The 23,183-nt window shown below is 44.5% G+C and overlaps 1 protein-coding gene and 1 non-coding gene across 2 annotated transcripts in view; both read left to right on the top strand.

The window, feature by feature from the left end:
- The first annotated feature begins 250 nt into the window (after nucleotides 1–250).
- NSMAF (neutral sphingomyelinase activation associated factor) overlaps nucleotides 251–23,183 on the top strand; it is a 66,766-nt gene continuing 43,833 nt past the window's right edge. The window contains exons 1-7 of the mRNA XM_069957551.1: nucleotides 251–397; nucleotides 18,203–18,292; nucleotides 19,590–19,668; nucleotides 19,760–19,818; nucleotides 19,913–19,946; nucleotides 21,532–21,582; nucleotides 22,549–22,620. Of these exons, the coding sequence (XP_069813652.1) occupies nucleotides 348–397; nucleotides 18,203–18,292; nucleotides 19,590–19,668; nucleotides 19,760–19,818; nucleotides 19,913–19,946; nucleotides 21,532–21,582; nucleotides 22,549–22,620 (435 nt within the window). The 5' untranslated portion in view covers nucleotides 251–347. The remainder of the gene's footprint in view (nucleotides 398–18,202; nucleotides 18,293–19,589; nucleotides 19,669–19,759; nucleotides 19,819–19,912; nucleotides 19,947–21,531; nucleotides 21,583–22,548; nucleotides 22,621–23,183) is intronic.
- LOC138785022 (U5 spliceosomal RNA) lies at nucleotides 19,140–19,251 on the top strand. The gene has a single exon (XR_011362011.1). It is a non-coding gene; the product is annotated as a U5 spliceosomal RNA (small nuclear RNA).

Raw genomic sequence — 23,183 nt, forward strand, 5'->3', positions numbered from 1 at the left:
AACACTGTAGGATATAGAAGGGGAAGCTGGCTGTGTCAGCCTATCACGCGTGTCAGCGGCCGCCCACGTGCTCTTCCGTAAACACCGGCATCTGCACCAGGCAGCCAATCACAGGACGCGCATCCGATAAGGAAGTAACGCGGCGGCCAATCTTACGCCATTTGTTATTCACGAAGAGGAACGCTACGTAGACGGCGCTAGGGGAACTTCCAGCCAATCAGGTGACAGGTCTCATCGCTCGGCTCCTCCAGCAAGTGAAGCAGCAGCAGCAGCAGCTAGAGCGGCGGCGGCTGATGAGTGACCGGGAGCTGCATCACACGTAGTCACCGAGCAGCGGCCGCCTGCCCATGGCTTCCTGGAGGAGAGTACACTCTCTGCAACATTCCTCTAAGGAGAGGTGAGTGCCTGCCTGCAGACATGGTGCTGTCACATTGCTGCAGTCATGGGGCTAGTCAGTGATACAATGTATGGATTATACTATATACTGGGAGCTGGCATGGCTGCTATGGGTTATGTTAGAAAATATTAGGTTAGTGTCACTTTAATTGTGCTGCCTTATAATCTGGATATAGTCACCGCTATAAGCTCTGGGACAAACGGGGACCATTCATAGAAAGGGGGGCTGGTCCCTGATCTTATGTAGAGACCCTTCATATAAGCCAGAGGGTCCTTTCCATCAGGGGTCGTCCAAGTGTAGCTGCTGTGTCCGGCAGATAGTGGGGTGCTGGCCGGGAGCCCCAACCCAAGGTAATCCATCACTTCTGTCCCAATAGACCAGGATATTTTTATTTATTTATTTATTTTTATTTTTTTTTGGGGGGGGGGGGTGGGGGCAGTTTTTGATGCTTTATTTCTAGGACAGGATAAAAAAAAATGTTGGGGAAAGACAGATACTACTTTTCTGTATCCAGTTCTGCATTTTGCAAAAAAGAAAAAAAAACAGTAAAAGTGCAACTATATTTTTAACCTTAAAGGGGATGTTTTTTGTATGTATTGCTGGGGGTGGTGTAAAAATACTAAAGTCCTACTCCCCAACCTCGATCCCCTGCAGCCCCATAGACTGTGGGATTCACAACCAGTGTCCATGTATCACCGGACAATGCTATGGATGCTGCAGAGCAGAACAACCTGTGGATCTTCAGCTGTTGTCTGCAAGGAGTAGTGGAGACCAGAGACACTGAGCTTATAAATTAGACATAAAGTATCTCAGGAGCATCATATGGATCTGGTCTCTTGATGGAGTCACTGAAGTAAATATTATGTGTACATGGGGATGTCTGTGTGTATATTCCATGGGTGGGTCTGTTTACAGAATAAAGAATAAATAAACAGATAGCAAGAAGCAATAGGCTGGAAAGCAAAGCAGAGTTCCATCTACTGCAACCACAGGGGTGCTTGTCATACTGTGTATACTTCCTATATGTTGCAATGTTCAGTGTCTTCATAGAAAGTATTGTCTTTCCTGTGCTGCCCAGATTGTTTTGCTGGTCCGGTGCAGCACATGAGAGAGCGGGTGTCACTTCTGTATTGTAATAATCTAGGCGTAGTTGTATGTATAATTATGCTACAATGAATAAGCTGATATACAATGTTGTATATATTGTAATGATGCCGATCCTCTGACAAGGAGAACAGCTCAAACCTTTGTCGTTATTGATAGAATGGCATATGCCACAATATTCTTCCTGGCACAATGACGCCCACCACAACTCAGTGGAGCCTATTAGAAGTCAGAGGAGTTAGTCAGACGCTGATGACATCTGTCTTGTGACCAAACCATCATAGCTTGAATTCTGTTCCTAGGATGAAACAAAAATATAGCCTTAGGCTGACATTACACAGGCGTCCGCTTCCATATTATGGACACAAGTCCAGGGGTGACCGCAGGGCTAAACCTGTCAGTCCGGGTCATCAGACCTGTGCCAAGGCTGGAACTTGCGGACTAAATACATCTGTGTGGAGCCAACAAAGTATTGTATTGCCTCTTAAATTTATACAAATCCCCAATATACACTTATTACGGGAAATGCTTATAAAGTGCTTTTTCCCTGCACTTACTACTGCATCAAGGCTTCACTTCCTGGATAAAATGGTGATGTCACGACCCGACTCCCAGAGCTGTGCGGGCTGTGGCTGCTGGAGAGGATGATGGCAGGGGGATGCTCAGTGTCCCTCCAGTGCCCTGTGTCCCTCAGTGTCCCCCCTGCCATCATCCTCTCCAGCAGCCACAGCCCGCACAGCTCTGGGAGTCGGGTCGTGACATCACCATGTTATCCAGGAAGTGCAGCCTTAATGCAGTAGTAAGTGCAGGGAAAAAGCACTTTATAAGCATTTCCCATAAGTGTATATTGGGGATTTGTATAGCTTAATACAATACAAATTAATACAAATTTTCGTTGGACTTCTCCCTTAAAGCTTACCTGTCAGGGTGCTGGCTGCTGAGACCCCCATGATCATTAGAACAAAGAGGGGGAATAGGGGGTAGCACAATTGACTCCCCGACTAACAGAAGTCTTTGTCCTGTTTCACTGTTTGTGTTCCCCTCTTGTTCTAATGATTGGTGCTGAGACACCAACTGATCAAGAGTTTTGACATCTTCCTGTGAAAAGTTTTAATGAATGACATCTACACTTTAAAGGGGTTATCCAGTGCTACAAAAACATGGCCACTTCCTTCCAGAGACACCACCACACTTGTCTCCAGTTCAGGTGTGTTTTGCAGTTAAAGGGATTATCCAGTGCTACAAAAACATGGCCACTTTTCCCCCTCTCTTGTCTCCAGATTGGGTGGGGTTTTAAACTCTGTTCCATTTATGTATATGAAGCTCAATTGCAAACCACAACTGAACTGGAGAAAAGAGTAGGGCAAAAGTAGCAATATTTCTGTAGTTCTGGATAACCTCTTTAACCCCTAGACGACCCTGGACGTATACTTACGCCATGGAAGTCTGTCACCAGACGACCCAGGGCGTAACTGTACGTCCTGGGTGTTTCTCCTGCTATGAAGCGCGCTCCGGAGCAGAGCGCGCTTCATAGGAGGTGTGGGCCAGATGCAATGAGCAGCCGGCACCTCACCGTTAATGACAGGCTGCAGCGTGTCATTAACTCCTTAAACGCTGCAAAAGCGCCGCGGCGTTTAAGTGTAAGTGACAGGGGGAGTCCCCTGTCACTTACCGATCGGGACCCCCGCAGTGTCGGACCGCCGGAGGTCTCTTACCTTCCTCTGTGCGGTCCGATCGGTGATCTGCTCACTGAGCCTGCACAGGCAGGCTCAATGAGCAGATCGCCTATCACACTGATCAATGCTATGCCTATGGCATAGCAATGATCAGTGTGTGTAATCACACAAGTGTATGTAGAAGTCCCCCAAAGGGACTTCAAATGTGTATATAAAAAAAAGTTAAAAACACCAATACACTACCCCAGAGCCCCTCCCCCAATAAAAGTTTAAATCACCCCCCTTTCCCATTTTAAAAATAAAACATATAAAAATAAATAAATAAACATATAATATATACTGTAATTGTCCGATCAATTAAAATATAACAATCGTCATTGCGGACAGGGAACGGCGTACACGAAAAGAGGGAAAAAAGATGTGCGGATTACAGATTTGATGTTATGATATGATGACATTATATATATATATATATATATATATATATATAAAAAAAAAAAGTGATCAAAACGTCGGATCTTCACAAATATGGTATTAATAAAAACCAGAGATCATGGCGGAAGAAATGACACCCCATACAGCCCCGTAGGTGAAAAAATAAAACAGTTATAAGCGTCACAATAGGCCCATTTTGTTAATAACTAATTGCAAAAAAAAAAAAAGGATTTCATAAAAAAAAAAATATATATAACATTAGAGAATCTGTGTAAACCTGCATATGGTTGTGTTCGGGCTGACCTATAGAATAGTGGTGTCATGTCGCTGTTACCATATAGTGCATTACTTAGACACAGGAACCCCCCAAACGTTACCATATTGCATTCTTTTTTGCGATTTCACCTATTTATATCTTCATAAATAATATATTTGGGATTCTTTCATACATGTTATGGTAAAATGAAAGACACCATTACAAAGTACAACTATTCCTGTAACAAACAAGACATTACATGGCCTTGTAGATAGAAAACTGAAAGTGCTGGAGCTCTTAGAAGGGGAGGAGGAAAAACAAAAACACTAAGATCAAAATTTGCGCGGTCCACTGGGTCATTTTGGGCCTGGTCCTCAAAGGGTTAAAGGGAACCTGTCACCCCCTGTGCCGGGGTGACAGGCTCCCAACCCCCCCGCTACAGCCCCCTATACTCACCGGATCCCACCGGGTGCCGCTTCTGGATCCGGTCGGGTCACGGAGATCTCAAGCCGCTGCAGCCCGGCGCGCGAGCTGAGAGATGAGTCCAACGCTTATAGGGAATGATGGAGAGTCCAGCGCTCCGTCATTCTCTATGAGCGTTGGACTCATCTCTCAGCGCGCGCCGAGCTGCTGCGGCTGAGATCTCCGTGACCTGACCGGATCCAGAAGCGGGATCAGGTGAGTATAGGGGGCTGTAGCGGGGGGTCGGGAGCCTGTCACCCTGGCACGGGGGGTGACAGGTTCCCTTTAAGCTCCATTCATTGCAGTGGAACTAAGTTGCGAAACTCCACCCAAATTAGAGACAAGAGTGGTGCTGTCTCTGGAAGAAAGTGGCCATGTTTTTGTAGCGCTGGATAACCCTTTAAAGAGGTCGTACAGTTATTCCCTGTCCACAGAAAACATGCTGATCAGTGAAGCTGATCCAGAGAGTGAAAGGAAAAGGCACCCTGAAGTAAGGCCTTATTCACACGTCATTATGTTTTCCTGGATGAAAATCTGGATCCTCTATTTTTCATCCGCAATCCACAAAAAATCATCCGTTTTGCATCCGTATTGTGTTCCGTAATTTTATCCTTGTGTAGTGAAGAAGAAAGAGGGGATGGCAAAAAAGATATCAGAAGCTGTCCCAACTCCCCAAAAAAGTTCACCTGTCGTCCGGGGGTCATTCTACAGTCATTTCTATCAGGCAGGATATGGATGGCAGAAGGAGCTTGGTGATGTCACAAAAAAACTGATCCGTGATATGGATGGGTTTGCGGCTGGTTTTACGGGATGCAATGTACTCTCTGCAAATTTTGTGCTCTCTTGGGGTGTTCGTTCCGTAATTATGTAATGTGCAAAAAAGCAAAAACGGATGTATGAATAGCACCATTGATAATAATGGGTTGTAATGGATTCCGTTTTTCCTAGTCTGGGAAAACGGATGAAAAATACTGACGTGGGGCTTCAGAAATTGCTCCTCAAAACATAATCTAATATTAAAACATGAGGTTCATTGTACTTATAAACGTTCTTCTCCACCAGAAAAAGTGATTGCAGGAAGCGAGAGCTTATTCAGTTCTTCTAGTATTATTTATAAAGTCTCAGAGAGTCTTTTTACCATTCCCCTTGTTTCTCCCTTTGTGCATTGGCTAATGGCAGTGAACTTGGAGAAGTCTGAACAAACATGCATTAAATTGCTGCCTCCTGATCTAATCTGTCATTGTTTCCTCTGGTAAGTGCAGCACTTTTAGCTCCCATCAGCCTCTCTGGTTCGGATCAGCAATTATTGCCGCATCAGGGGCGTACGATTTGTCTATTGCTTTAATGTGACAGAACTTACAGTATATGAGAGAGACCATTCTCTCAAGTCACATGCGTAAGGTCAGCCCTGTGTTCCAAAAATAAATCCAGGAAAATAATACACTTACTTGGAGGGACAAAAAGGGGTGAAGGAAGCACCAATGATTCCATTTAATATATTTATATATACATTAGCCTTCCAGTATGTTTTGGGATTGTGGGAGAAAAACAGAGAATATTATAGCAGCAACACAACAAAAATATAAACTGATGTGACGTTTAGACCGCATTCACATGTTCCATGTTTTGCACGGAACACGAACGTGGAATGCCTGTAATAGACTCTCCCCCGCCCGGACAGTATCTGTAATTAGATGCTGGGAGCGGGGGAACTGTATTTATATGTGCCACGCTGTAATGACAGAGCAGCACGGCAGATTCATTACAGTGTGGCGCATATGAATACAGCTCCCCCGCTCCCAGCATCTAATTACAGATGCTGCCCTGGCGGGGGAAAGTCCGTTACAGGAATTCCACGTCCGTGTTCTGTGCAGGAATGTGTGAATGCGACCTTAGAGTTAATGAAAATGTTTCCCCTTTTAAATGGGTTATTCAGCTAAAATATTTTTCTTTCAAATCAACTAGTGTCAGAAAGTTATATAGATTTGTAATTTACTTCTATTTAAAAAATCTCTTGTCTTCCCATACTTATTAGCTGCAGTATGTCCTGCAGGAAATGTTGTTTTCTTCTCATTCGGACACAGTGCTCTCTGATATAGTTGTGTTTGAGCCATGATTAAGGATAAATCACTTGTTCAAAACCCAATAATAGCTTATTTTTTACTGGGATCAATTCCCCTGATGGAAATGTAGTTTAAAAAAAAATAATTTCATCATTGTATCATTTTTAAAAGTGTCAAGCATTCCCAATCAGGTCTAAATTAGTTTTAAAGTACATTTTTTTTAATACAATGATTAAAAAAATATTATATTTAATTTCCTTTAGGCGAATAGAACTCAGGAAAAAACTGTTGTTGGCCTCTAGACAGGCGATTTACCTCTAGACTACAGCTCCAACACAGCTGTATTGTATTGTCCTCTGTTTGCAGTTTATGATTGTAATAAACATTTAGACTCTTACTGACTGTGTGAGCAAACAGGAGCTCGGGCAGCAGAGATTATTCATAAGGAAGAGGGAGGAGAAAGCAGTGGTGAGGTGTCCTAGAGTACAGCACAAACACTGAGACACAACTCCTGTTTGACTATTTAGGAGACCTGAGATTGCACATAATCCACTGCAAGCAAATAAGCACCATGCTTCCTAGGGGACTGCCAACTGCAGCACACTGTCAGCACCTCAGATAGGGCCAGGATGCTGACAGATTCCCTTTAATATAAAGTCTGATAAGTTTTGAAAGTATTGTATAGTATTTGAGAGCTGTGCTTAACAGGCAACCAGTGGTGAGTCTGCCAAAGAACATCATTATAGGGATGAAGAGGTGAGCAGTAAACTGTACTATAGAGTACAAGGCTTCCATTCAGAGGAAACAGTAGTCTAGCCAGGATATGGCAAGTACACAAAGAAGAATTATGGTAAACTTTATTTTCCCAATCATTGGTAGCAGGAAGTAACAGCATATTTTTATTATTTATGGAATAGTGATATGTAAGGCTCGGTTCACACTGCATTTTTGCCGTTTAACAGATCTGTTTTTATATGGTTACTTTTACCATACAGAAAAACGCGGCCGACCGTGTTTTTGTGTATGTTAAAAAAAAAAAAATATATATATATATATATATATATATATTGTGGACATGTCACTGGTAAAGTGCTCGAGGGGATGTACATCTCACCCAGGTTGATACATAGTGTGAGATGGTGAGTCCAGGAGGCATCTGTGCTCAGCAGTGTTATGCTGCTGAGCTATTATTTATTATTGCCGGGCCTGGACTTACATGGAATGGCAGGTAGGTTTTGGTAGTGGGACTTGCCATTCCCTCCCCCTCGATCCAGTGTGGGTTTTGGGATCAGGTGAGCTCTGATCCCAATCAGCCTGAGAAGGCAAAAGGTGGGCTCAGTGTACAGGTCTCTCTCTCTCAGCCAGGAGTGAACAGCCTGCATGCTGTTTGGTGAGAGCTGGGAAGACAGCCGCTGCTGGGGCCTGTTCACACCCCGCAATACTGCCGACTGAAGGGCCAGAGAGGTAACCTGCTTTGTTAGTTAGCGCCCAGACGGGCAAGACCTTTTGTTTTGTTCCTAAAGCACAGTGTTGCTATATTTCTGTTATGGACTGTTTATGCTGCAAATAAACGCCAAGCTGTTATTTTACAAGTCCAAGTCTGCTGTGAACTGTGTCCAAACACACCATCCCCCGGGAAGATCCCTACAATTGGTGGAGGATGCGGGCAAAACGGTTGCTAGGGGCAACGGTGTGCATCAACTTGGCTACAGCTGCTTATGTCCTGGGTGAAGGCTGCGGCTTCACTCCAAAAACAGACAAGCAACATGGAGGAGATGATGAAGCAGTTAATGCAAGTGAGTCTGCAACAGCAACAAGCTCTGACAGATGCTAACCTGCGCCATGAGCAGGCATTGGCCGCACACCAGCAGGCTAATACGCAGCAACAACAGGCTCTGACAGACGCCAATCTGCGCCATGAGCAGGCTAATCGGCAGCAACAACAGGCTCAGGCAGATGCTAATCTGCGCCATGAACAGGCTCTGGCAGATGCTAATCTGCGCCACGAACAAGCGATGGCTCAACAACAGAGACTTATTGAGCACCTGATAGCAAAGCAAGAGGCGTCTGCAGGTGCTAATCCCCAGCTGGTGGCAGCAGCCGCGCCAGAGACTTTGTCTGTGAGAAGAGCCGTGCAGCGAGCGCTGCAAAAGATGACTGCTGATGACGACGTTGAGGCCTACTTAACTGTCTTTGAGCGTGTGGCTGAGCGAGAAAAGTTACCTTCCACTGAGTGGGCAGAGGTCATTGCTCCCTATTTAACAGGCGAACCTCAAAAGGCCTACTATGACCTCAGTGAGCAAGAGGTCAAGGACTATCCCCAGCTAAGAGCAGAGATACTCGCCCGACTAGGAGTTACTGCTGCTGTCCGTGCCCGGAGAGTCCGCAACTGGAGCTACAGTCTGGACAAGTCAGCGAGGTCCCAGATGTACGACCTGATTCATTTGGCAAGAAAGTGGTTGGAGCCAGACACCTCTACTCCTGCACAGATCCTAGAGAGGGTCGTGATGGATCGCTACCTCCGCGCACTTCCTGCTGATCTGCAACGCTTGGTGGGACAAGGCGACCCTAAGAGTGCCGACGAACTTGTCAGCCTTGTGGAGAGGTTCCAGGCGACCGAGGACTACCTCCGTGATGTTCCTGCAGCACCGTCACCTCCCCGGAGTGCCAGACCTGTGCCGTCAGCTGGTAAGAGACTTCCATCTATTGGGGGAGTGTGGAGGGGTGCTGATAGAGGGAAGAGCGCTCAGGAGGCGTCTCAGGGGCAAAAGACTGGTGGTGGTCCCCGGTGGCTAAGTGGCCCTAAAAAGGACTCCCTGCCAAGGAGACCAGGCCCTATCCAGTGCTGGAGATGCCATGAGACGGGACATATGTCTGCCCATTGCCCTCTTAACACTGAGCCCATGGAGTGTGACGCTAGCCGGCGTCAGTCGCTATTTGCGGAACCGTCTTTTGTTGCGGTCACTGGACTAGAGACTGAACCACAAGTCTGCAACATTACTGTAAATGACTTCCCTGTTAAGGCGTTGCTGGACTCAGGAAGCCTTGTCACCCTGGTGCATGCCAGCCTGGTGACTGGGGACTTTGTGCCAGCAAGACATATGAGTGTGGTATGCATACATGGTGATACAAAGGTTTACCCTATAGTACGGGCTAATGTCGGGACTGAACTAGGCGCTGTACAATATGAAGTGGGTGTGGTTAAAAACCTTATGCATAATGTGATATTGGGGCGTGATTTTCCTTTGTTCTGGGCTCTATGGGGAAAACAACAATCCCCTGAAAGGAGTGAGGAGACCCCTAAGTCTATTGCATTACCCACGGTCAATGATAAAAATGTACAGGATGAAAATGATGCTTTTCCTTTGCAGGTCCTGACTGGTGAGGAAGAGGCTCCTCCCACTGCGCAAAATGTTCCAGACTTAGAGGTGTCTAGGGATAATTTTGGTACTGCACAATTACAGGACCCCACTCTCAAAAATGCGAGAGAGCAGGTCACTGTTATGAATGGGGTACCTCAGGAACCAGAAGCTGAGAAAAAATTTCCACATTTTTCTATGACTAATGATCTCTACTATAGAGTCACTAAAATTAATGATGAGGTGGTGGAACAGCTTCTGGTGCCTAAGTCGTACCGGCGTCAGGTACTTGACATGGCCCATAATCATGTCCTTGGGGGCCACTTGGGGACAGATAAAACACAGGAGAGAGTCCTCCAGAGCTTTTATTGGCCTGCGATTTATGCTGACATAAAAAAATACTGTGAGTCGTGCCCCACATGTCAGCTTAGCGCTCCAGTGTCGCATTTTCGCAGTCCTCTGGTTCCACTCCCCATCATAGAGGTACCTTTTGACCGGATCGCAATGGACTTGGTGGGTCCCATTGTAAAGTCAGCTAGGGGACACCAGTACATTCTAGTTGTGTTAGACTACGCGACCCGCTATCCTGAGGCTGTACCCCTAAGAAACACTACCTCTAAAACAATTGCACGGGAATTGTTTTATATGTTTTCCAGGGTGGGGATCCCCAAGGAAATCTTGACTGACCAAGGTACACCATTTGTGTCAAAGGTAATGAAAGAGCTATGCAAACTGTTTAAAATCTCACACCTACGTACCTCTGTATATCACCCACAGAGAGACGGGTTAGTGGAGAGGTTTAATAAAACCCTGAAACATATGTTAAAAAAAGTGGTGGAAAAGGATGGTCGTGATTGGGATCACTTACTACCTTACCTGATGTTTTCTATTAGGGAAGTACCCCAAGCGTCCACAGGGTTCTCTCCCTTCGAATTAGTCTATGGTCGTCACCCCAGGGGTTTGTTGGATATAGCGAAAGAGACATGGGAAAGTGAGTCCACCCCATACAAGAGTGTTATAGAGCATGTAGCACAAATGCAGGACCGTATAGCCACTGTAATGCCCCTAGTAAGGGAACACCTCCAGAGGGCGCAAGAGGGCCAAAGCAGAATTTACAATCGTTCTGCAAGAATCAGGACATTTAGCCCAGGTGACCGGGTACTCATTCTTGTTCCCACGGTAGAAAGCAAATTCTTAGCAAAGTGGCAGGGTCCCTATGAAATTGTAGAGAAGATCAGTGAGGTCAACTACAAGGTACACCAACCAGGTAGAAGGAAGCCTTTCCAAGTTTATCACATAAACTTGATCAAGCCCTGGAAAGACAGGGAATCCTTGGTGGCGACAAAGCCTGTTGGTCATCTGTCACCACCAATCCCTCCGGTCAGGATTGGTGACACCCTATCGGTGTCCCAGAAGCAGGAAGCTAAGGAGTTCCTGCAGAGAAATAAAGACAAGTTTTCTGACCTACCAGGGCGTACGCATCTCATTAGTCATCATATTGAAACTGAGCCTAGAAGCAGAGTAAACCTGAAGCCCTACAGGATACCAGAAGCACGGAGGGAGGCGGTATCATCCGAGGTAAAACGTATGCTTGACCTAGGAGTCATTGAGGTGTCCCAGAGCGAGTGGTCCAGCCCGATTGTGTTAATTCCAAAGCCCAATGGAACTTGGAGGTTCTGTAATGACTTTAGAAAGTTAAATGAGATCTCCAAGTTCGATGCCTACCCCATGCCCAGGGTAGATGAGTTGATAGAAAGGATGGGTAATGCCAGGTACATAACTACCCTCGATCTCACTAAGGGCTACTGGCAGATCCCACTCACTCCTAAGGCTAGAGAGAAGACTGCATTCTCCACCCCTGATGGGCTCTTCCAATACGTAGTGATGCCATTCGGGTTACATGGAGCCCCTGCCACTTTTCAGAGGTTGATGGACTTGATTCTGCGACCACATCGTGATTACTCCGCTGCCTACCTCGATGATGTGGTCATTTTTAGCCCGGATTGGGAAAGTCACCTCTGTAAGGTCCAGGCGGTGTTAGATGCCATAAGTGATGCGGGGTTAACCATCAATGCAGAGAAGTGTGCACTAGCCTTAGAGGAGGCTAAATACTTGGGCTACATTATTGGGAGGGGGTTAGTGAAACCACAACTAAATAAAATTGAGGCAATACAGAATTGGCCTCAACCCCTCACAAAGAAACAGGTCAGAGCTTTCCTGGGTATTACGGGCTATTACCGGAGGTTTGTGCCGAATTTTGCTTCAGTTGCAGCCCCACTAACTGACCTGACAAAGGGTGCAAAGTCCGCAATGGTGACATGGACTCCAGAGGCAGAGAAGGCTTTTCAAAGCCTTAAGTCTGCCCTGTGCCAACAGCCTGTGCTAGTTACCCCTGACTTTAGGCGAGAGTTTCTAGTACAGACAGATGCCTCTAACACAGGGTTAGGTGCCGTCCTCTCACAGGTCGTGAATGGCGAGGAGCACCCGGTGATGTACTTAAGCAGGAAACTATCCCCGGCCGAGAAAAACTACGCCATTGTGGAGCGAGAATGTCTGGCGAGAATGTCTGGCAGTGAAGTGGGCCCTAGAATCCCTGAAGTACTACTTACTAGGCAGGAGGTTTAAGTTAGTGACAGACCATGCCCCCCTAACATGGATGAAATTAAACAAGGAGAAAAATGCGAGGGTGACTAGGTGGTTTCTTTCCCTCCAAAACTTTAATTTCATGGTGGAACACCGGCCAGGGAAATTACAGGCAAATGCTGACGCCCTATCTAGGGTACACTGTCTGTGGGGACAAAATGCTCAGCCCTCCGGTCTGAAGAAGAGGGGGGGGATATGTGGACATGTCACTGGTAAAGTGCTCGAGGGGATGTACATCTCACCCAGGTTGATACATAGTGTGAGATGGTGAGTCCAGGAGGCATCTGTGCTCAGCAGTGTTATGCTGCTGAGCTATTATTTATTATTGCCGGGCCTGGACTTACATGGAATGGCAGGTAGGTTTTGGTAGTGGGACTTGCCATTCCCTCCCCCTCGATCCAGTGTGGGTTTTGGGATCAGGTGAGCTCTGATCCCAATCAGCCTGAGAAGGCAAAAGGTGGGCTCAGTGTACAGGTCTCTCTCTCTCAGCCAGGAGTGAACAGCCTGCATGCTGTTTGGTGAGAGCTGGGAAGACAGCCGCTGCTGGGGCCTGTTCACACCCCGCAATACTGCCGACTGAAGGGCCAGAGAGGTAACCTGCTTTGTTAGTTAGCGCCCAGACGGGCAAGACCTTTTGTTTTGTTCCTAAAGCACAGTGTTGCTATATTTCTGTTATGGACTGTTTATGCTGCAAATAAACGCCAAGCTGTTATTTTACAAGTCCAAGTCTGCTGTGAACTGTGTCCAAACACACCATCCCCCGGGAAGATCCCTACAATATATATATATATATATATATATATATATATATATATATATATATATATATATATATATATATATATATATATATATATATATATATATATATATAAAAGAAACCTAATCTGTTTAATTTCTTTCTTTTTTTTTTTTTCATAATGGAAGTCAACGGAAAAAAACAGATCCAAAAGGATGCAGATAATTGTATCATTCCCCCCCCCCCCTATAAAACAGATATGTTAAAAAGACTGCAAAAAAGCAATGTGAACTTAGCCTTACATTTACAGTCTCCAGTTTTTTTATACTGAAAAGTTACAGCAAGCAACTATGGAAACCAACCGTATTGCATGTCTATCTCATCACCTCTACCGTATGTTTCTTCTCATGTTTCATAAATGATATGTGTAAGGTATATTCACAGTAAACCGTGTTCACACATTGCAGATGTATTGCGACATCCTTGCCATTTTACCACAACCACAATGCATCTGTAATGGGTAAACTCATCCAAAGGTATCAGCAGCTGAGAGCAATAAAGTGTCATCGCAACACCTTTTCTTTTACTCAGACGACTATTTACATGTTACAGTTTAAGAAGCGATAAAAATAATTTGGTTGATCATTGGTTTTTATTTTTATTGTTTTATGTCAGAAAGGGAAACTGTCAGCAGGTAAGAAGTATCTAACTTGCTGATATGTCCCTTTAGCACATCGGGCGCTGAGGATGAAGGTAAGTTTCTGCCCTGCCCCTTTTAGTGCATATTCATATGGTGCTTTGCAGAGCACCACCCCAGTATTCATTAGAAGGAGCGTGCCGGCTGAGGCGGATCGGTGCACTGAGGGAGGTAGCCCTGCCCCTAGTGCACCAAACCGCCTCCTTACTACATCGATTCAAGGAGAAGTCCAGCCAGTTTTAAAATCTGGCAGCCGGCAGGGGGGGAATTTGATTAGGAGTAAGGACTTACCTCTCCCCATGCCTGCGGTGAGTGGCAGGACCAGCCCCCGGACCCCCACCAGAAGTTATTTTCCTCCGAGTTCTTATGAAGTCATGATTTAGGGGAAAATGCCTGTCCCAGCTGGGCTGCCGGCTGTCTGTCGTTGCGCTGAGCGATGGCAGCATATCCTTGCAATCATGATTATTGCCGTTTCAATATGTTGAAAGACAACAATCAGCCGACATTGTGCATGTCGGCTGATCGCTGTCTTCTATTACACTAAGCGATTATTGGACATAATGGCCCATATCAGCCGAAAGTCTCTTCGTGTAATAGGGGCGTTATCCTTTATCCTCAGCGCCCCGTGTGCAATAGGCACATTAGCTTCTTCTAACCTGCTGATGGTTTCCCTTTAATCAATGATCTTACATAGGAGTGCAACCAATTGTGCTATATAGGTAAATCTTCAGGAACAAGGGTTGTTGGATTTCAACATATCTTTTATTACTTCTCTGTACCGGTCTTTTACTCAGACACATTGAATAATATGAGCATTTGGCTTTAAGTATTGGACACCAACAGATCCAGCGAGTTTCTCTCCAGACTTGTATTACTACCTGCAGTGTGATCTAGTGCTGCCGCATCACAGGAGACCGGATTTCTATATGAATAAAAGTTTATCTGGTGTGCAGTCCTGACATATGATGGGCTCGATAATATATGTAACGTTCCCTACGATTATACCTCCAGCTTAAAATAAGAATCTAACCACATCACGCAGGAAATCTATAGCGTGCAGTGAAACCGGATGCAATGTTTTCTCGGTGTAAGCTGCACTAAATTGGATTTTTCAGGGTGGGGTGTAAGTGTTTCTTTATATAGTGAAGTGAAACAAGATGATAGGGCAGATAATCAAGATTTTGGCTTTGCTCGGTTGTATTATTACTGCTGCAGTGTATTTCAGAAAGTAGACCCAAGAGACAGGTATATCTCAGCGCATGTCACAGCAGAAATACAACGCTATAATGGAGTCATAGTGTGCACTGACTATTCAATGAATAGTGGCCGCAGAAAACTGACATGTCAGTTGTTTGCGGCGCCGCAAGAGATACCGGCCGAAGCGCACGCTATGTGTATACATTTCGTCTGGGATTCCTAGGCAGCAATCGATGTATATTTCCGTATAAATCACGGCCGTTGTACAACGGCCGTGGTTTTACAAAAATTATACTGTGTGTAACTGTAAACATAGCCTTATTTTGGATTAATAAATTATTTAAAAAAAGAAAACTGTATGGCCTTTCTTCATCATGTGCAGAAGAATTTATTGCAAAAAGAAAGATGTGGTAAACATATAAATATAACGTCATACAAATTTATTTACATATATACAAACGACTACAATGTCCCTGCCTACGCTAAATTCGAAGCCCCCTGGTGTGGGCGTTCCCAAACTCCAGGTACAGGTGTACTATCCCTATGCTTGAGCAACAAGGTAAGATGAGTACAAGTGTATATAACAACAAGATAAGAAGAATCCAAATGTAAACCCATATTATCACTGATAATGCAGGTAAATCACGATAACCCAGTCATCTGTGGCAAGTAATATACAGGATTAAAATTTGTCACTGATAGCATGTGTACCAAAGTATCTGTGCAGTATGGCAGGTACAGAGTAACATAACATATACAGACTGTGCACTGAAAAGCACCTGTGGCGCCAATACATTCGCCACTTAGTGCCTACATGTGGATACTTGAATCAGACCCTGTTTTCATGAGCAAAATAAAAAAGATGTCACACTTGTTCTTCCAACGCGTTTCCCCCTCCTTATGTTGGCAATAAGGTGGGTTTATCAGGGAAATAAGGTGTGGGTCTTGTATAAAGATGAATACATTTCTTAGTTATTGGTGATAGTAGATGCTGCAGGATAGGGGTGATGCCCCCCCAAAACAGAGAGGATCTGCTATATGTTATGCAGGGGCTCACCAATATGCGGAATGGTGCTCTAATGGTCTGCGAAATGACACCGCCAGGTGCAGATTGTATATGGTGGCTTGATGATGTCCCCCGAAATCTTGTCAGTATTTATCCAGTCTTGTTTATAGATTGTTATGATGTTAGGTTTGTAAGGGCCCTATTCCACAGGAACGATAATCGCCCCCATTCGGCCGATTATCGCTCGGTGGAATAGAGAGAACGATCAGCCGATGATCGTGTCATCGGCTGATCGTTCATTTAGGGCCAGACCTAAAAATCATTGTTCCCCCACGGCGCATCGCTACGGTGGAATAGCGGTGCGCGGCGGGCGACCGACTATTTGAGAAGCGCAGCATATATTACCTGCAGGGCTTCTCCTCCGCTCTGTCTTCCTCCCCGGGTCCCGCGCGCTCTAGCTTCAGAATGGCCTGTCAGCGGGACCGCCGCGGACTGTTATTGGCTGAGTGGCCTGTCAGCTGACAGGCCATGCTAGAGTGCGCGGGACCCTGGGAAGAAGACAGAGCGGAGGAGAAGACCTGATAGGTAATGTATGCTGCATGGACATCGGTAACGATGTCCCTGCAGCCCTCGCTCAACGATCATCGGGCCTTGGAATAGTTATAAACATCGTTGATCGGGCCCTGCTCGGCCCGTGGAATAGGGCCCTAAGTTGTTAAGATGTTGCCAGTCCCACAGGGAGTTTGATGCCGGCGTCCATGAGGTGGTCTGTGTCTCCATGATGCGGTCCCTCCTAATGGTCCATCAAGACAAGAATGGGTAACCAGGTGAAAAGGGTCAGAAGTATGCAAATTAGCTCTCACTTCACCTTTTAAAAGGTAGGTTTCCCTTCAAGTCAGTATTTCACTGTAACTAGGAGCCTTAGAACATTGACTAGAGATATATATCAAACCAAAAACTTCTCTAAAAGGAAAGAATACCTTAATAATAGTAATAATATACCATATAATAATCGGCAGAGAACTGTTCTGGGTTATTGCCCCTCAAAGGATCCAGTCGTAGGGTTCTAGTGGTGATGCAGTCTGTTTTATAGACATATGTTTTGTCTGCAAGACACAAAGGTGTCATAGACAACAAAACACGTAAGTTCATAAAACTGACCACATTATTATTAGTTGGTCTATTAATCTCAGAGCCTGCACCATGGTAAATGCAAGAATACTTTTTGGATGCTACCCCAGCATGTAACAGTGATTTGCGCGTAACAAGACATAATCAACACCTTATGCTTGCCTCGCTGCGCTCCCCTGTGTTACCCGCTGACTGCAGCCGCTGCCACTTCCAAGACAAACCTGTCTTGAAAGTGACAGCCCACTTAGCCAATCACTGTCCCGTCTGTCAGTGATTGTCTGTCTTAGCATGCTGTCTTTACCGTGATGAGTTCGCCTTGGTAATGGCAGCGGCTGCAATCTACGGGGATGACAGAGATGCCACAACAGGACATTGGGGGAGTGCAGAGAAGTAAGTCTAAGATGCATTCTGTTTTCAAACAGGGCAGCATTATATAAGATAATTTCTAATGTCAGACCTGCCCGTCCTGGAGCATAGGGGGGCACTCGCTGGCCCTCAGTGTAACAAAACCTCAATTAGAATCAATGAAGCTGCTTCACAGTGGGGAGATCATCACACTGGGGTCGGGCGGGCAGGACAATGCAGGGATTGCAGTGATTTTACTGGTGCAGGTTATGGTTACACTTATTTTCTTAAACTGTAAGTAGTTATTTTAAGTGTTAGTCATTTCCAGTAAATTTTTTCCTCAGATGTGAAAAGTTACTGATCACTCCGGGTCTCACCCCCTAGACCTACTGCTATCCTAAGATATAGACGCTTCCCACTTCCCAGCTGTTAATAGAATCCATCTCCATTCAATTAGAGTTTATGGAACGAGTGAGTCAGATGTTTTGGCTGGGCAGCAGTGGAGTGCAGGGCTATGTCATTCCGTGACTGTATCTTTGGATTGCGGTGGGTGATGTCAGATTTGAGACCCAGTGTGATCAGTAAGAGGTTACTGCAAATGACAGTGGCGCTTTCAGTAAAACTGAAAATAGTAACTAACCCAGACCTCATTGTAATAAATGTTTTCATTACATGTGTCCATCTTCTTGTAGATTTTCTTTGTTACTTTTGGACTTGGAGGAATACTTTTTTGAACAGCATATAGCACATCATATATCCAAAGCAGGCGATGGAGCAGAAAGGTAAGGCCAAGTTACTTGCCATTATTCGACTAAATTAGCTCAAACAAGGTCTGTACAAGTTGACTATGAATACATAGTAATATTGCATTGTAACATAGTTAAAGGGTCATCTTCAGCCCACCTCCCTCATTCCCTAAAGTGAGGTCATCTGTAAATCGAATAAAAAAGGCTACTTCCGAATCTGTAATTTGTAGCTTTCTACTCCTTTGCATCTCACTGTTGTAAGCCTACAACTGGGCATGCTCATGCATAGTGAGGACTACTTAGCTCAAGAATATAATGGAGAGGACTACTTAGGGTCCTTTTACACAGAAAGATTATCTGCCAAAGATTTGAAGCCAAAGCCAGGAATGGATTTGAAAAGAGGAGAAATCTCAGGCTTTCCTTTATGACCTGTTCTCTGTTTATAGTCTGTTTCTGGCTTTGGCTTCAAACCTTTGGCAGATAATCTTTCACATAATCTTTCTGTGTAAATGGACCCTTAATGGTACGTTCACACTTACTGGATCCGCAGCTGATTTTCTGCAGCAGATCCGCAGCAGATTTCATTTAAATAACTGAACACAGCATCAAATCTGCACCATCAAATTTGCTGCGGATCCTGTAGGTGTGAACGCACCCTTATGCTGGGTTTACACGGAACGATTATCGTGCGAATTTGCGCGATAACGATCGAATTCGAACGATAATCGTACGTGTAAACGCAGCGAACGACGAGCGAGAAATCGTTCATTTTAATCTTTTACCAGGTTCTTAAATCATCGTTCGTCGTTCGCAAAAAATTCGCCGATCGTTCCGTGTAAACAGTGACTGTCCCTTTAATGAGGCTGTAAAAAGGCATACATGCATGCTCTGGGTTCTCTTCAGAACATATAAATCTTTTGCCTTTTACAATAGATTTCCATGGAGAGGAGCAAAACTAAGTTTTCTTTCAATTAAAAAAAGCATCTATGGATCATTGGCTTATTCGTAATTTAGTAACTATAAAATTGCTAAATTTGTAAACTCAAGAAAAGTATCCAGGTCCCATTTAAACTCTTTTGAGTTTATTGACAGGTTCCATTTAAAACAAAACAAAACACTATAAGATTATATTTGGCCCATTAACATTGATGGGTCTGCTACAACATACAGTCTTTTACTGGTATCCTGATGATGTGATTTTAACCTTACAGGAATTCACCATTGAATATGTATATCTAAGAAAATAGTGACAGGCCCAATTAAAAAATGATTTGTAGTCATATAGATGTGAATGAAATAATACAGTCATCAGCCTATATCTGTTTGTTTTTAGAAGCATAAAGGGATCCCTGAAAATATGCTCAAAGTCTCTTATATTTGAACCTGATAAAATTGATGAACCCATACTTAAGGTAAGGAATAAGGATATATAAAATAACATAGTCATGGAAATGACATTGTAATGTAATTGCATTAGACTTTATTTTTGGCTGGTTGTTACAGATCGCCTTGAGGGATTGCTCAAAAATTGAAGTGGAAGATGGCGAAGATCTCTTCAGGAAGTATGGACTTGTAGTATATGCTTTTACTCATTTTTACTATGACTGTAAATGGCGTGTGGCATCTTTTTAACCCTTATTCTTCCCTTTTTTGCAGCTCACACAAGCGATTTTCTGTTGCTTTTAATCAGGTAACGGTTATAGACTAACAAGTCACAACCCCCACACCACCATGTAGTGCCCTCTAATGCACCAAATAGTGGATGAGATACTGTATAATTGGAGGAGTCTATTGTGGGACCTGAAATGTGATCTATAAAGTATAAGAATAGTATAATGCAGTAGTTTATAAACCACTGGATATCCTAAAACATATTTATTTTATTGATTTACTGCTACATGGTGGAAGATAAGAGAAAAAGATTGAATGCAGTTGTCTCCTTTGCCATGAGGTCTTGTATCTAGAACCAGTCATGGTTGCATTCAATTGCAATCTTTTAAATAGGATTTAAACGTTTTCATTGTGCCTTCCTCTTTTATTCCATCTGGAAGTTTGAGTGAGAGTTACTATTTCCCTACTCAATAGAGGGGCAACACTATCCATACTTTGGACCGTATTACACGGCCCAACATTTAAAGGAAAAGTCCGGTAAAATTTTTTATTAAAGCATTGTATTGTATACAATCATTACGGGAAATGCTTATAAAGTGCTTTTTCCCTTCACTTACTACTGCATCAAGGCTTCACTTCCTTAAAAAAATAGTGATGTCACGACCCGATTCTTAGATCTGTGCGGGCTGTGGCTGCTGGAGAGGATGATGGCAGGGGGATGCTCAGTGTCCCTCCAGTGCCCTGTGTCCCTCAGTGTCCCCCTGCCATCATCCTCTCAAGCAGCCACAGCCGCACAGCTCTGGGAGTCGGGTTGTGACATCACCATTTTATCCAGGAAGGGAAGCCTTGATGCAGTAGTAAGTGCAGGGAAAAAAAACACTTTATAGGCTTTTCCCGTAATAAGTGTATATTGGGGATTTGTATAACTTTTGGGGGGCAATACAATACTTTAATAAAAAATTTCACCAGTCTCCTTTAACGTAAGCGAGCACTGATCTGCTAGATCGGCGCTCGCTTACCAAGCCTATTAGACGGCACAATGATGGTGAAGCAAAGGCGGTATATATATCGTTAACAATTAGATATGAGCGAATTTTGTAAATAATAAAGTATATACTTTACCTCTCCATGCTCCCAAGTGTCCTTCTAGCTTCTCCCCCCTCACTGCAGCTGCTGATGCTACTACTGAAGCCCTCTCTGAAGTGACAGGCCACTCAGCCAATCACTGGCCAAGACAGGACAGCCCCGCAGCCAGTGATTGGCTGAGCGGCCTCTCACGTCAGAGACTGCTTCAGACATGCCAGCAGTGGCTGCAGTGAGGGGGGAGAAGCTAGAAGGACACCGAGGAGCATGGAGAAATATAAAGTTTATTATTTTACTTAACACAGTTGTCAGCCGCACATCTATGTGTAATAGGAGGGGCTGACCTTGTTTCCTATATGAGCACTGATCTTGTAGAACGATCTGGATCTGTAAAGCCCACAGGGCAATATTGGCCCAGTCAGCTGATAATCACCCCCAGGATGTTCTAGAATTGTTATATTATGGGGAATGTAATTATTTACTTTGTCAGGAGAGGCCATCTTAGTCATGTTCTCTATCACTTGTTGCTTTGAATTGCTATTTGTGATCTATTTAATCCTACATGGTTTATGTTACTTTAGGTCTATCTCATCAAAGAACAGAACATTGTTGCTGCCTATAAACATCAGCGTGTAAGTAGGCTGCTTTCTTTGTACATGAGAGGTTTTCACAAGTATGGTCTGGATTTTAGTCATTGCGGACTTGCTGTGGATTTCTCCACCACATAGTCATCCTGTGTGCACATAGTAGCAGAAGTGAAATACTTCTGCATTGTTTGGGGGGATAAAAGATGTTCCTGGTTTTAGATTAAAAATGAAGCTTGAGCTTCCTCGATGGTCGTGTTTTCTGAAAATGATCAGCTTGAGGTTCTGTTGCACATAGCAGCTGCTAATAGACAATACCAGCAACCCCCCCCCCCCTCCCACAGTAAGCTTTTCTGCAGTTTGAGACATGGTGGTTTTACTTGGGCAACCTCTTTTGACATTTCTAGAGAATGTCCTGTTATGTTTCTTTGTTCCTTTTGGATTCTTGATGTTTAAGCAGCGTCCAGAAAACACATCTTCATATGCGCTATTTACGATTTACTATTTGTAGTAAGATGTATGTGTATGTGGGGTCTCTACTAATGATCTCAGAGCCAGAGTTTAAAGAAGGTTGTAAAGAGCCTCTCTCCATCTGGAGGACCTGACCTGTCCTACATTACAAAAACAATCCATTGATTTGAATGGCCATAATGTAATGCCTGCTTTCCCCTGTGGTGGTGCTGTAGGGAAATTGATCACTTACTGCCAGGTTTCTCCACAGATTACATTGGTTACTGAAGAGCCCTAACAACAGAGGAACACTATGTAATCATCTTAGTGCCATTAGGCCCTTCTAATAAGCAGGAATTGTCTAAAGCAGAGAACCCCTTTAAGACTACTCTTAATCTTTTATTTTCGCTTTCTATCAACCATAAGGCAGAGCAGTAGTGAGACGATGCATTTCCCTTTGTCAGTGGCCGCCGGTATTATGTTAAATGCATGGGGGCTCTGGGGTTGAATATAGAATGGGACAGGTGCGTATGAAATTGAGTTTATTTTTTAATTCTTTTTCAGGGTGGAGGCCGCTTTTTCTTTCAACTGGAGGATTCTAGAAAGGCGGATGATGTTGTACAGACCGTTCTACAGGTATGATACGTATTCCTGGTAGCAGGATGTGCAAAAGAAGGGTTCGTTGAGTCTCAGTTACGAGTCTTAAAACACGGGAACAGCCAGATATCCTTCCAGGGGAGGGAAGCCTATTGCCAAGGGGGTGCCTCCCAGTGGGGAGATCACCAAACCACCCTGATACGTAGCTCCTTAAGTCCCACTCGGTTGCAAGTATTGGAACATAAATAGGGAAATACCAGGGTGGCCCCTTTTACGTCAAAGTCTAACTCTGTGGCGAGTATTGCGACATGACAGGCGATTGCTGTGTTTTGTTGGTCTATTTTTCATTGCCCCTGTTAGCCAGAATCCTACTCCACACTGACGAGGGGCAACTACCCCGAAACAATCGTCTGTGGATGGATGCCTGCCTTGGGAAACCCTTGTCATGTCGCAATACTCGCCACAGAGTTAAACTTTGACGTAAAAGGGGCCACCCTGGTATTTCCCTATTTATGTTCCAATACTCGCAACCGAGTGGGACTTAAGGGGCTACGTATCAGGGTGGTTTGGTGATCTCCCCACTGGGAGGCACCCCCTTGGCA

The sequence above is a fragment of the Dendropsophus ebraccatus genome, chromosome 2, assembly GCF_027789765.1.
Source record: "Dendropsophus ebraccatus isolate aDenEbr1 chromosome 2, aDenEbr1.pat, whole genome shotgun sequence".
In the NCBI taxonomy this organism is placed as follows: Eukaryota; Metazoa; Chordata; class Amphibia; order Anura; family Hylidae; genus Dendropsophus; species Dendropsophus ebraccatus.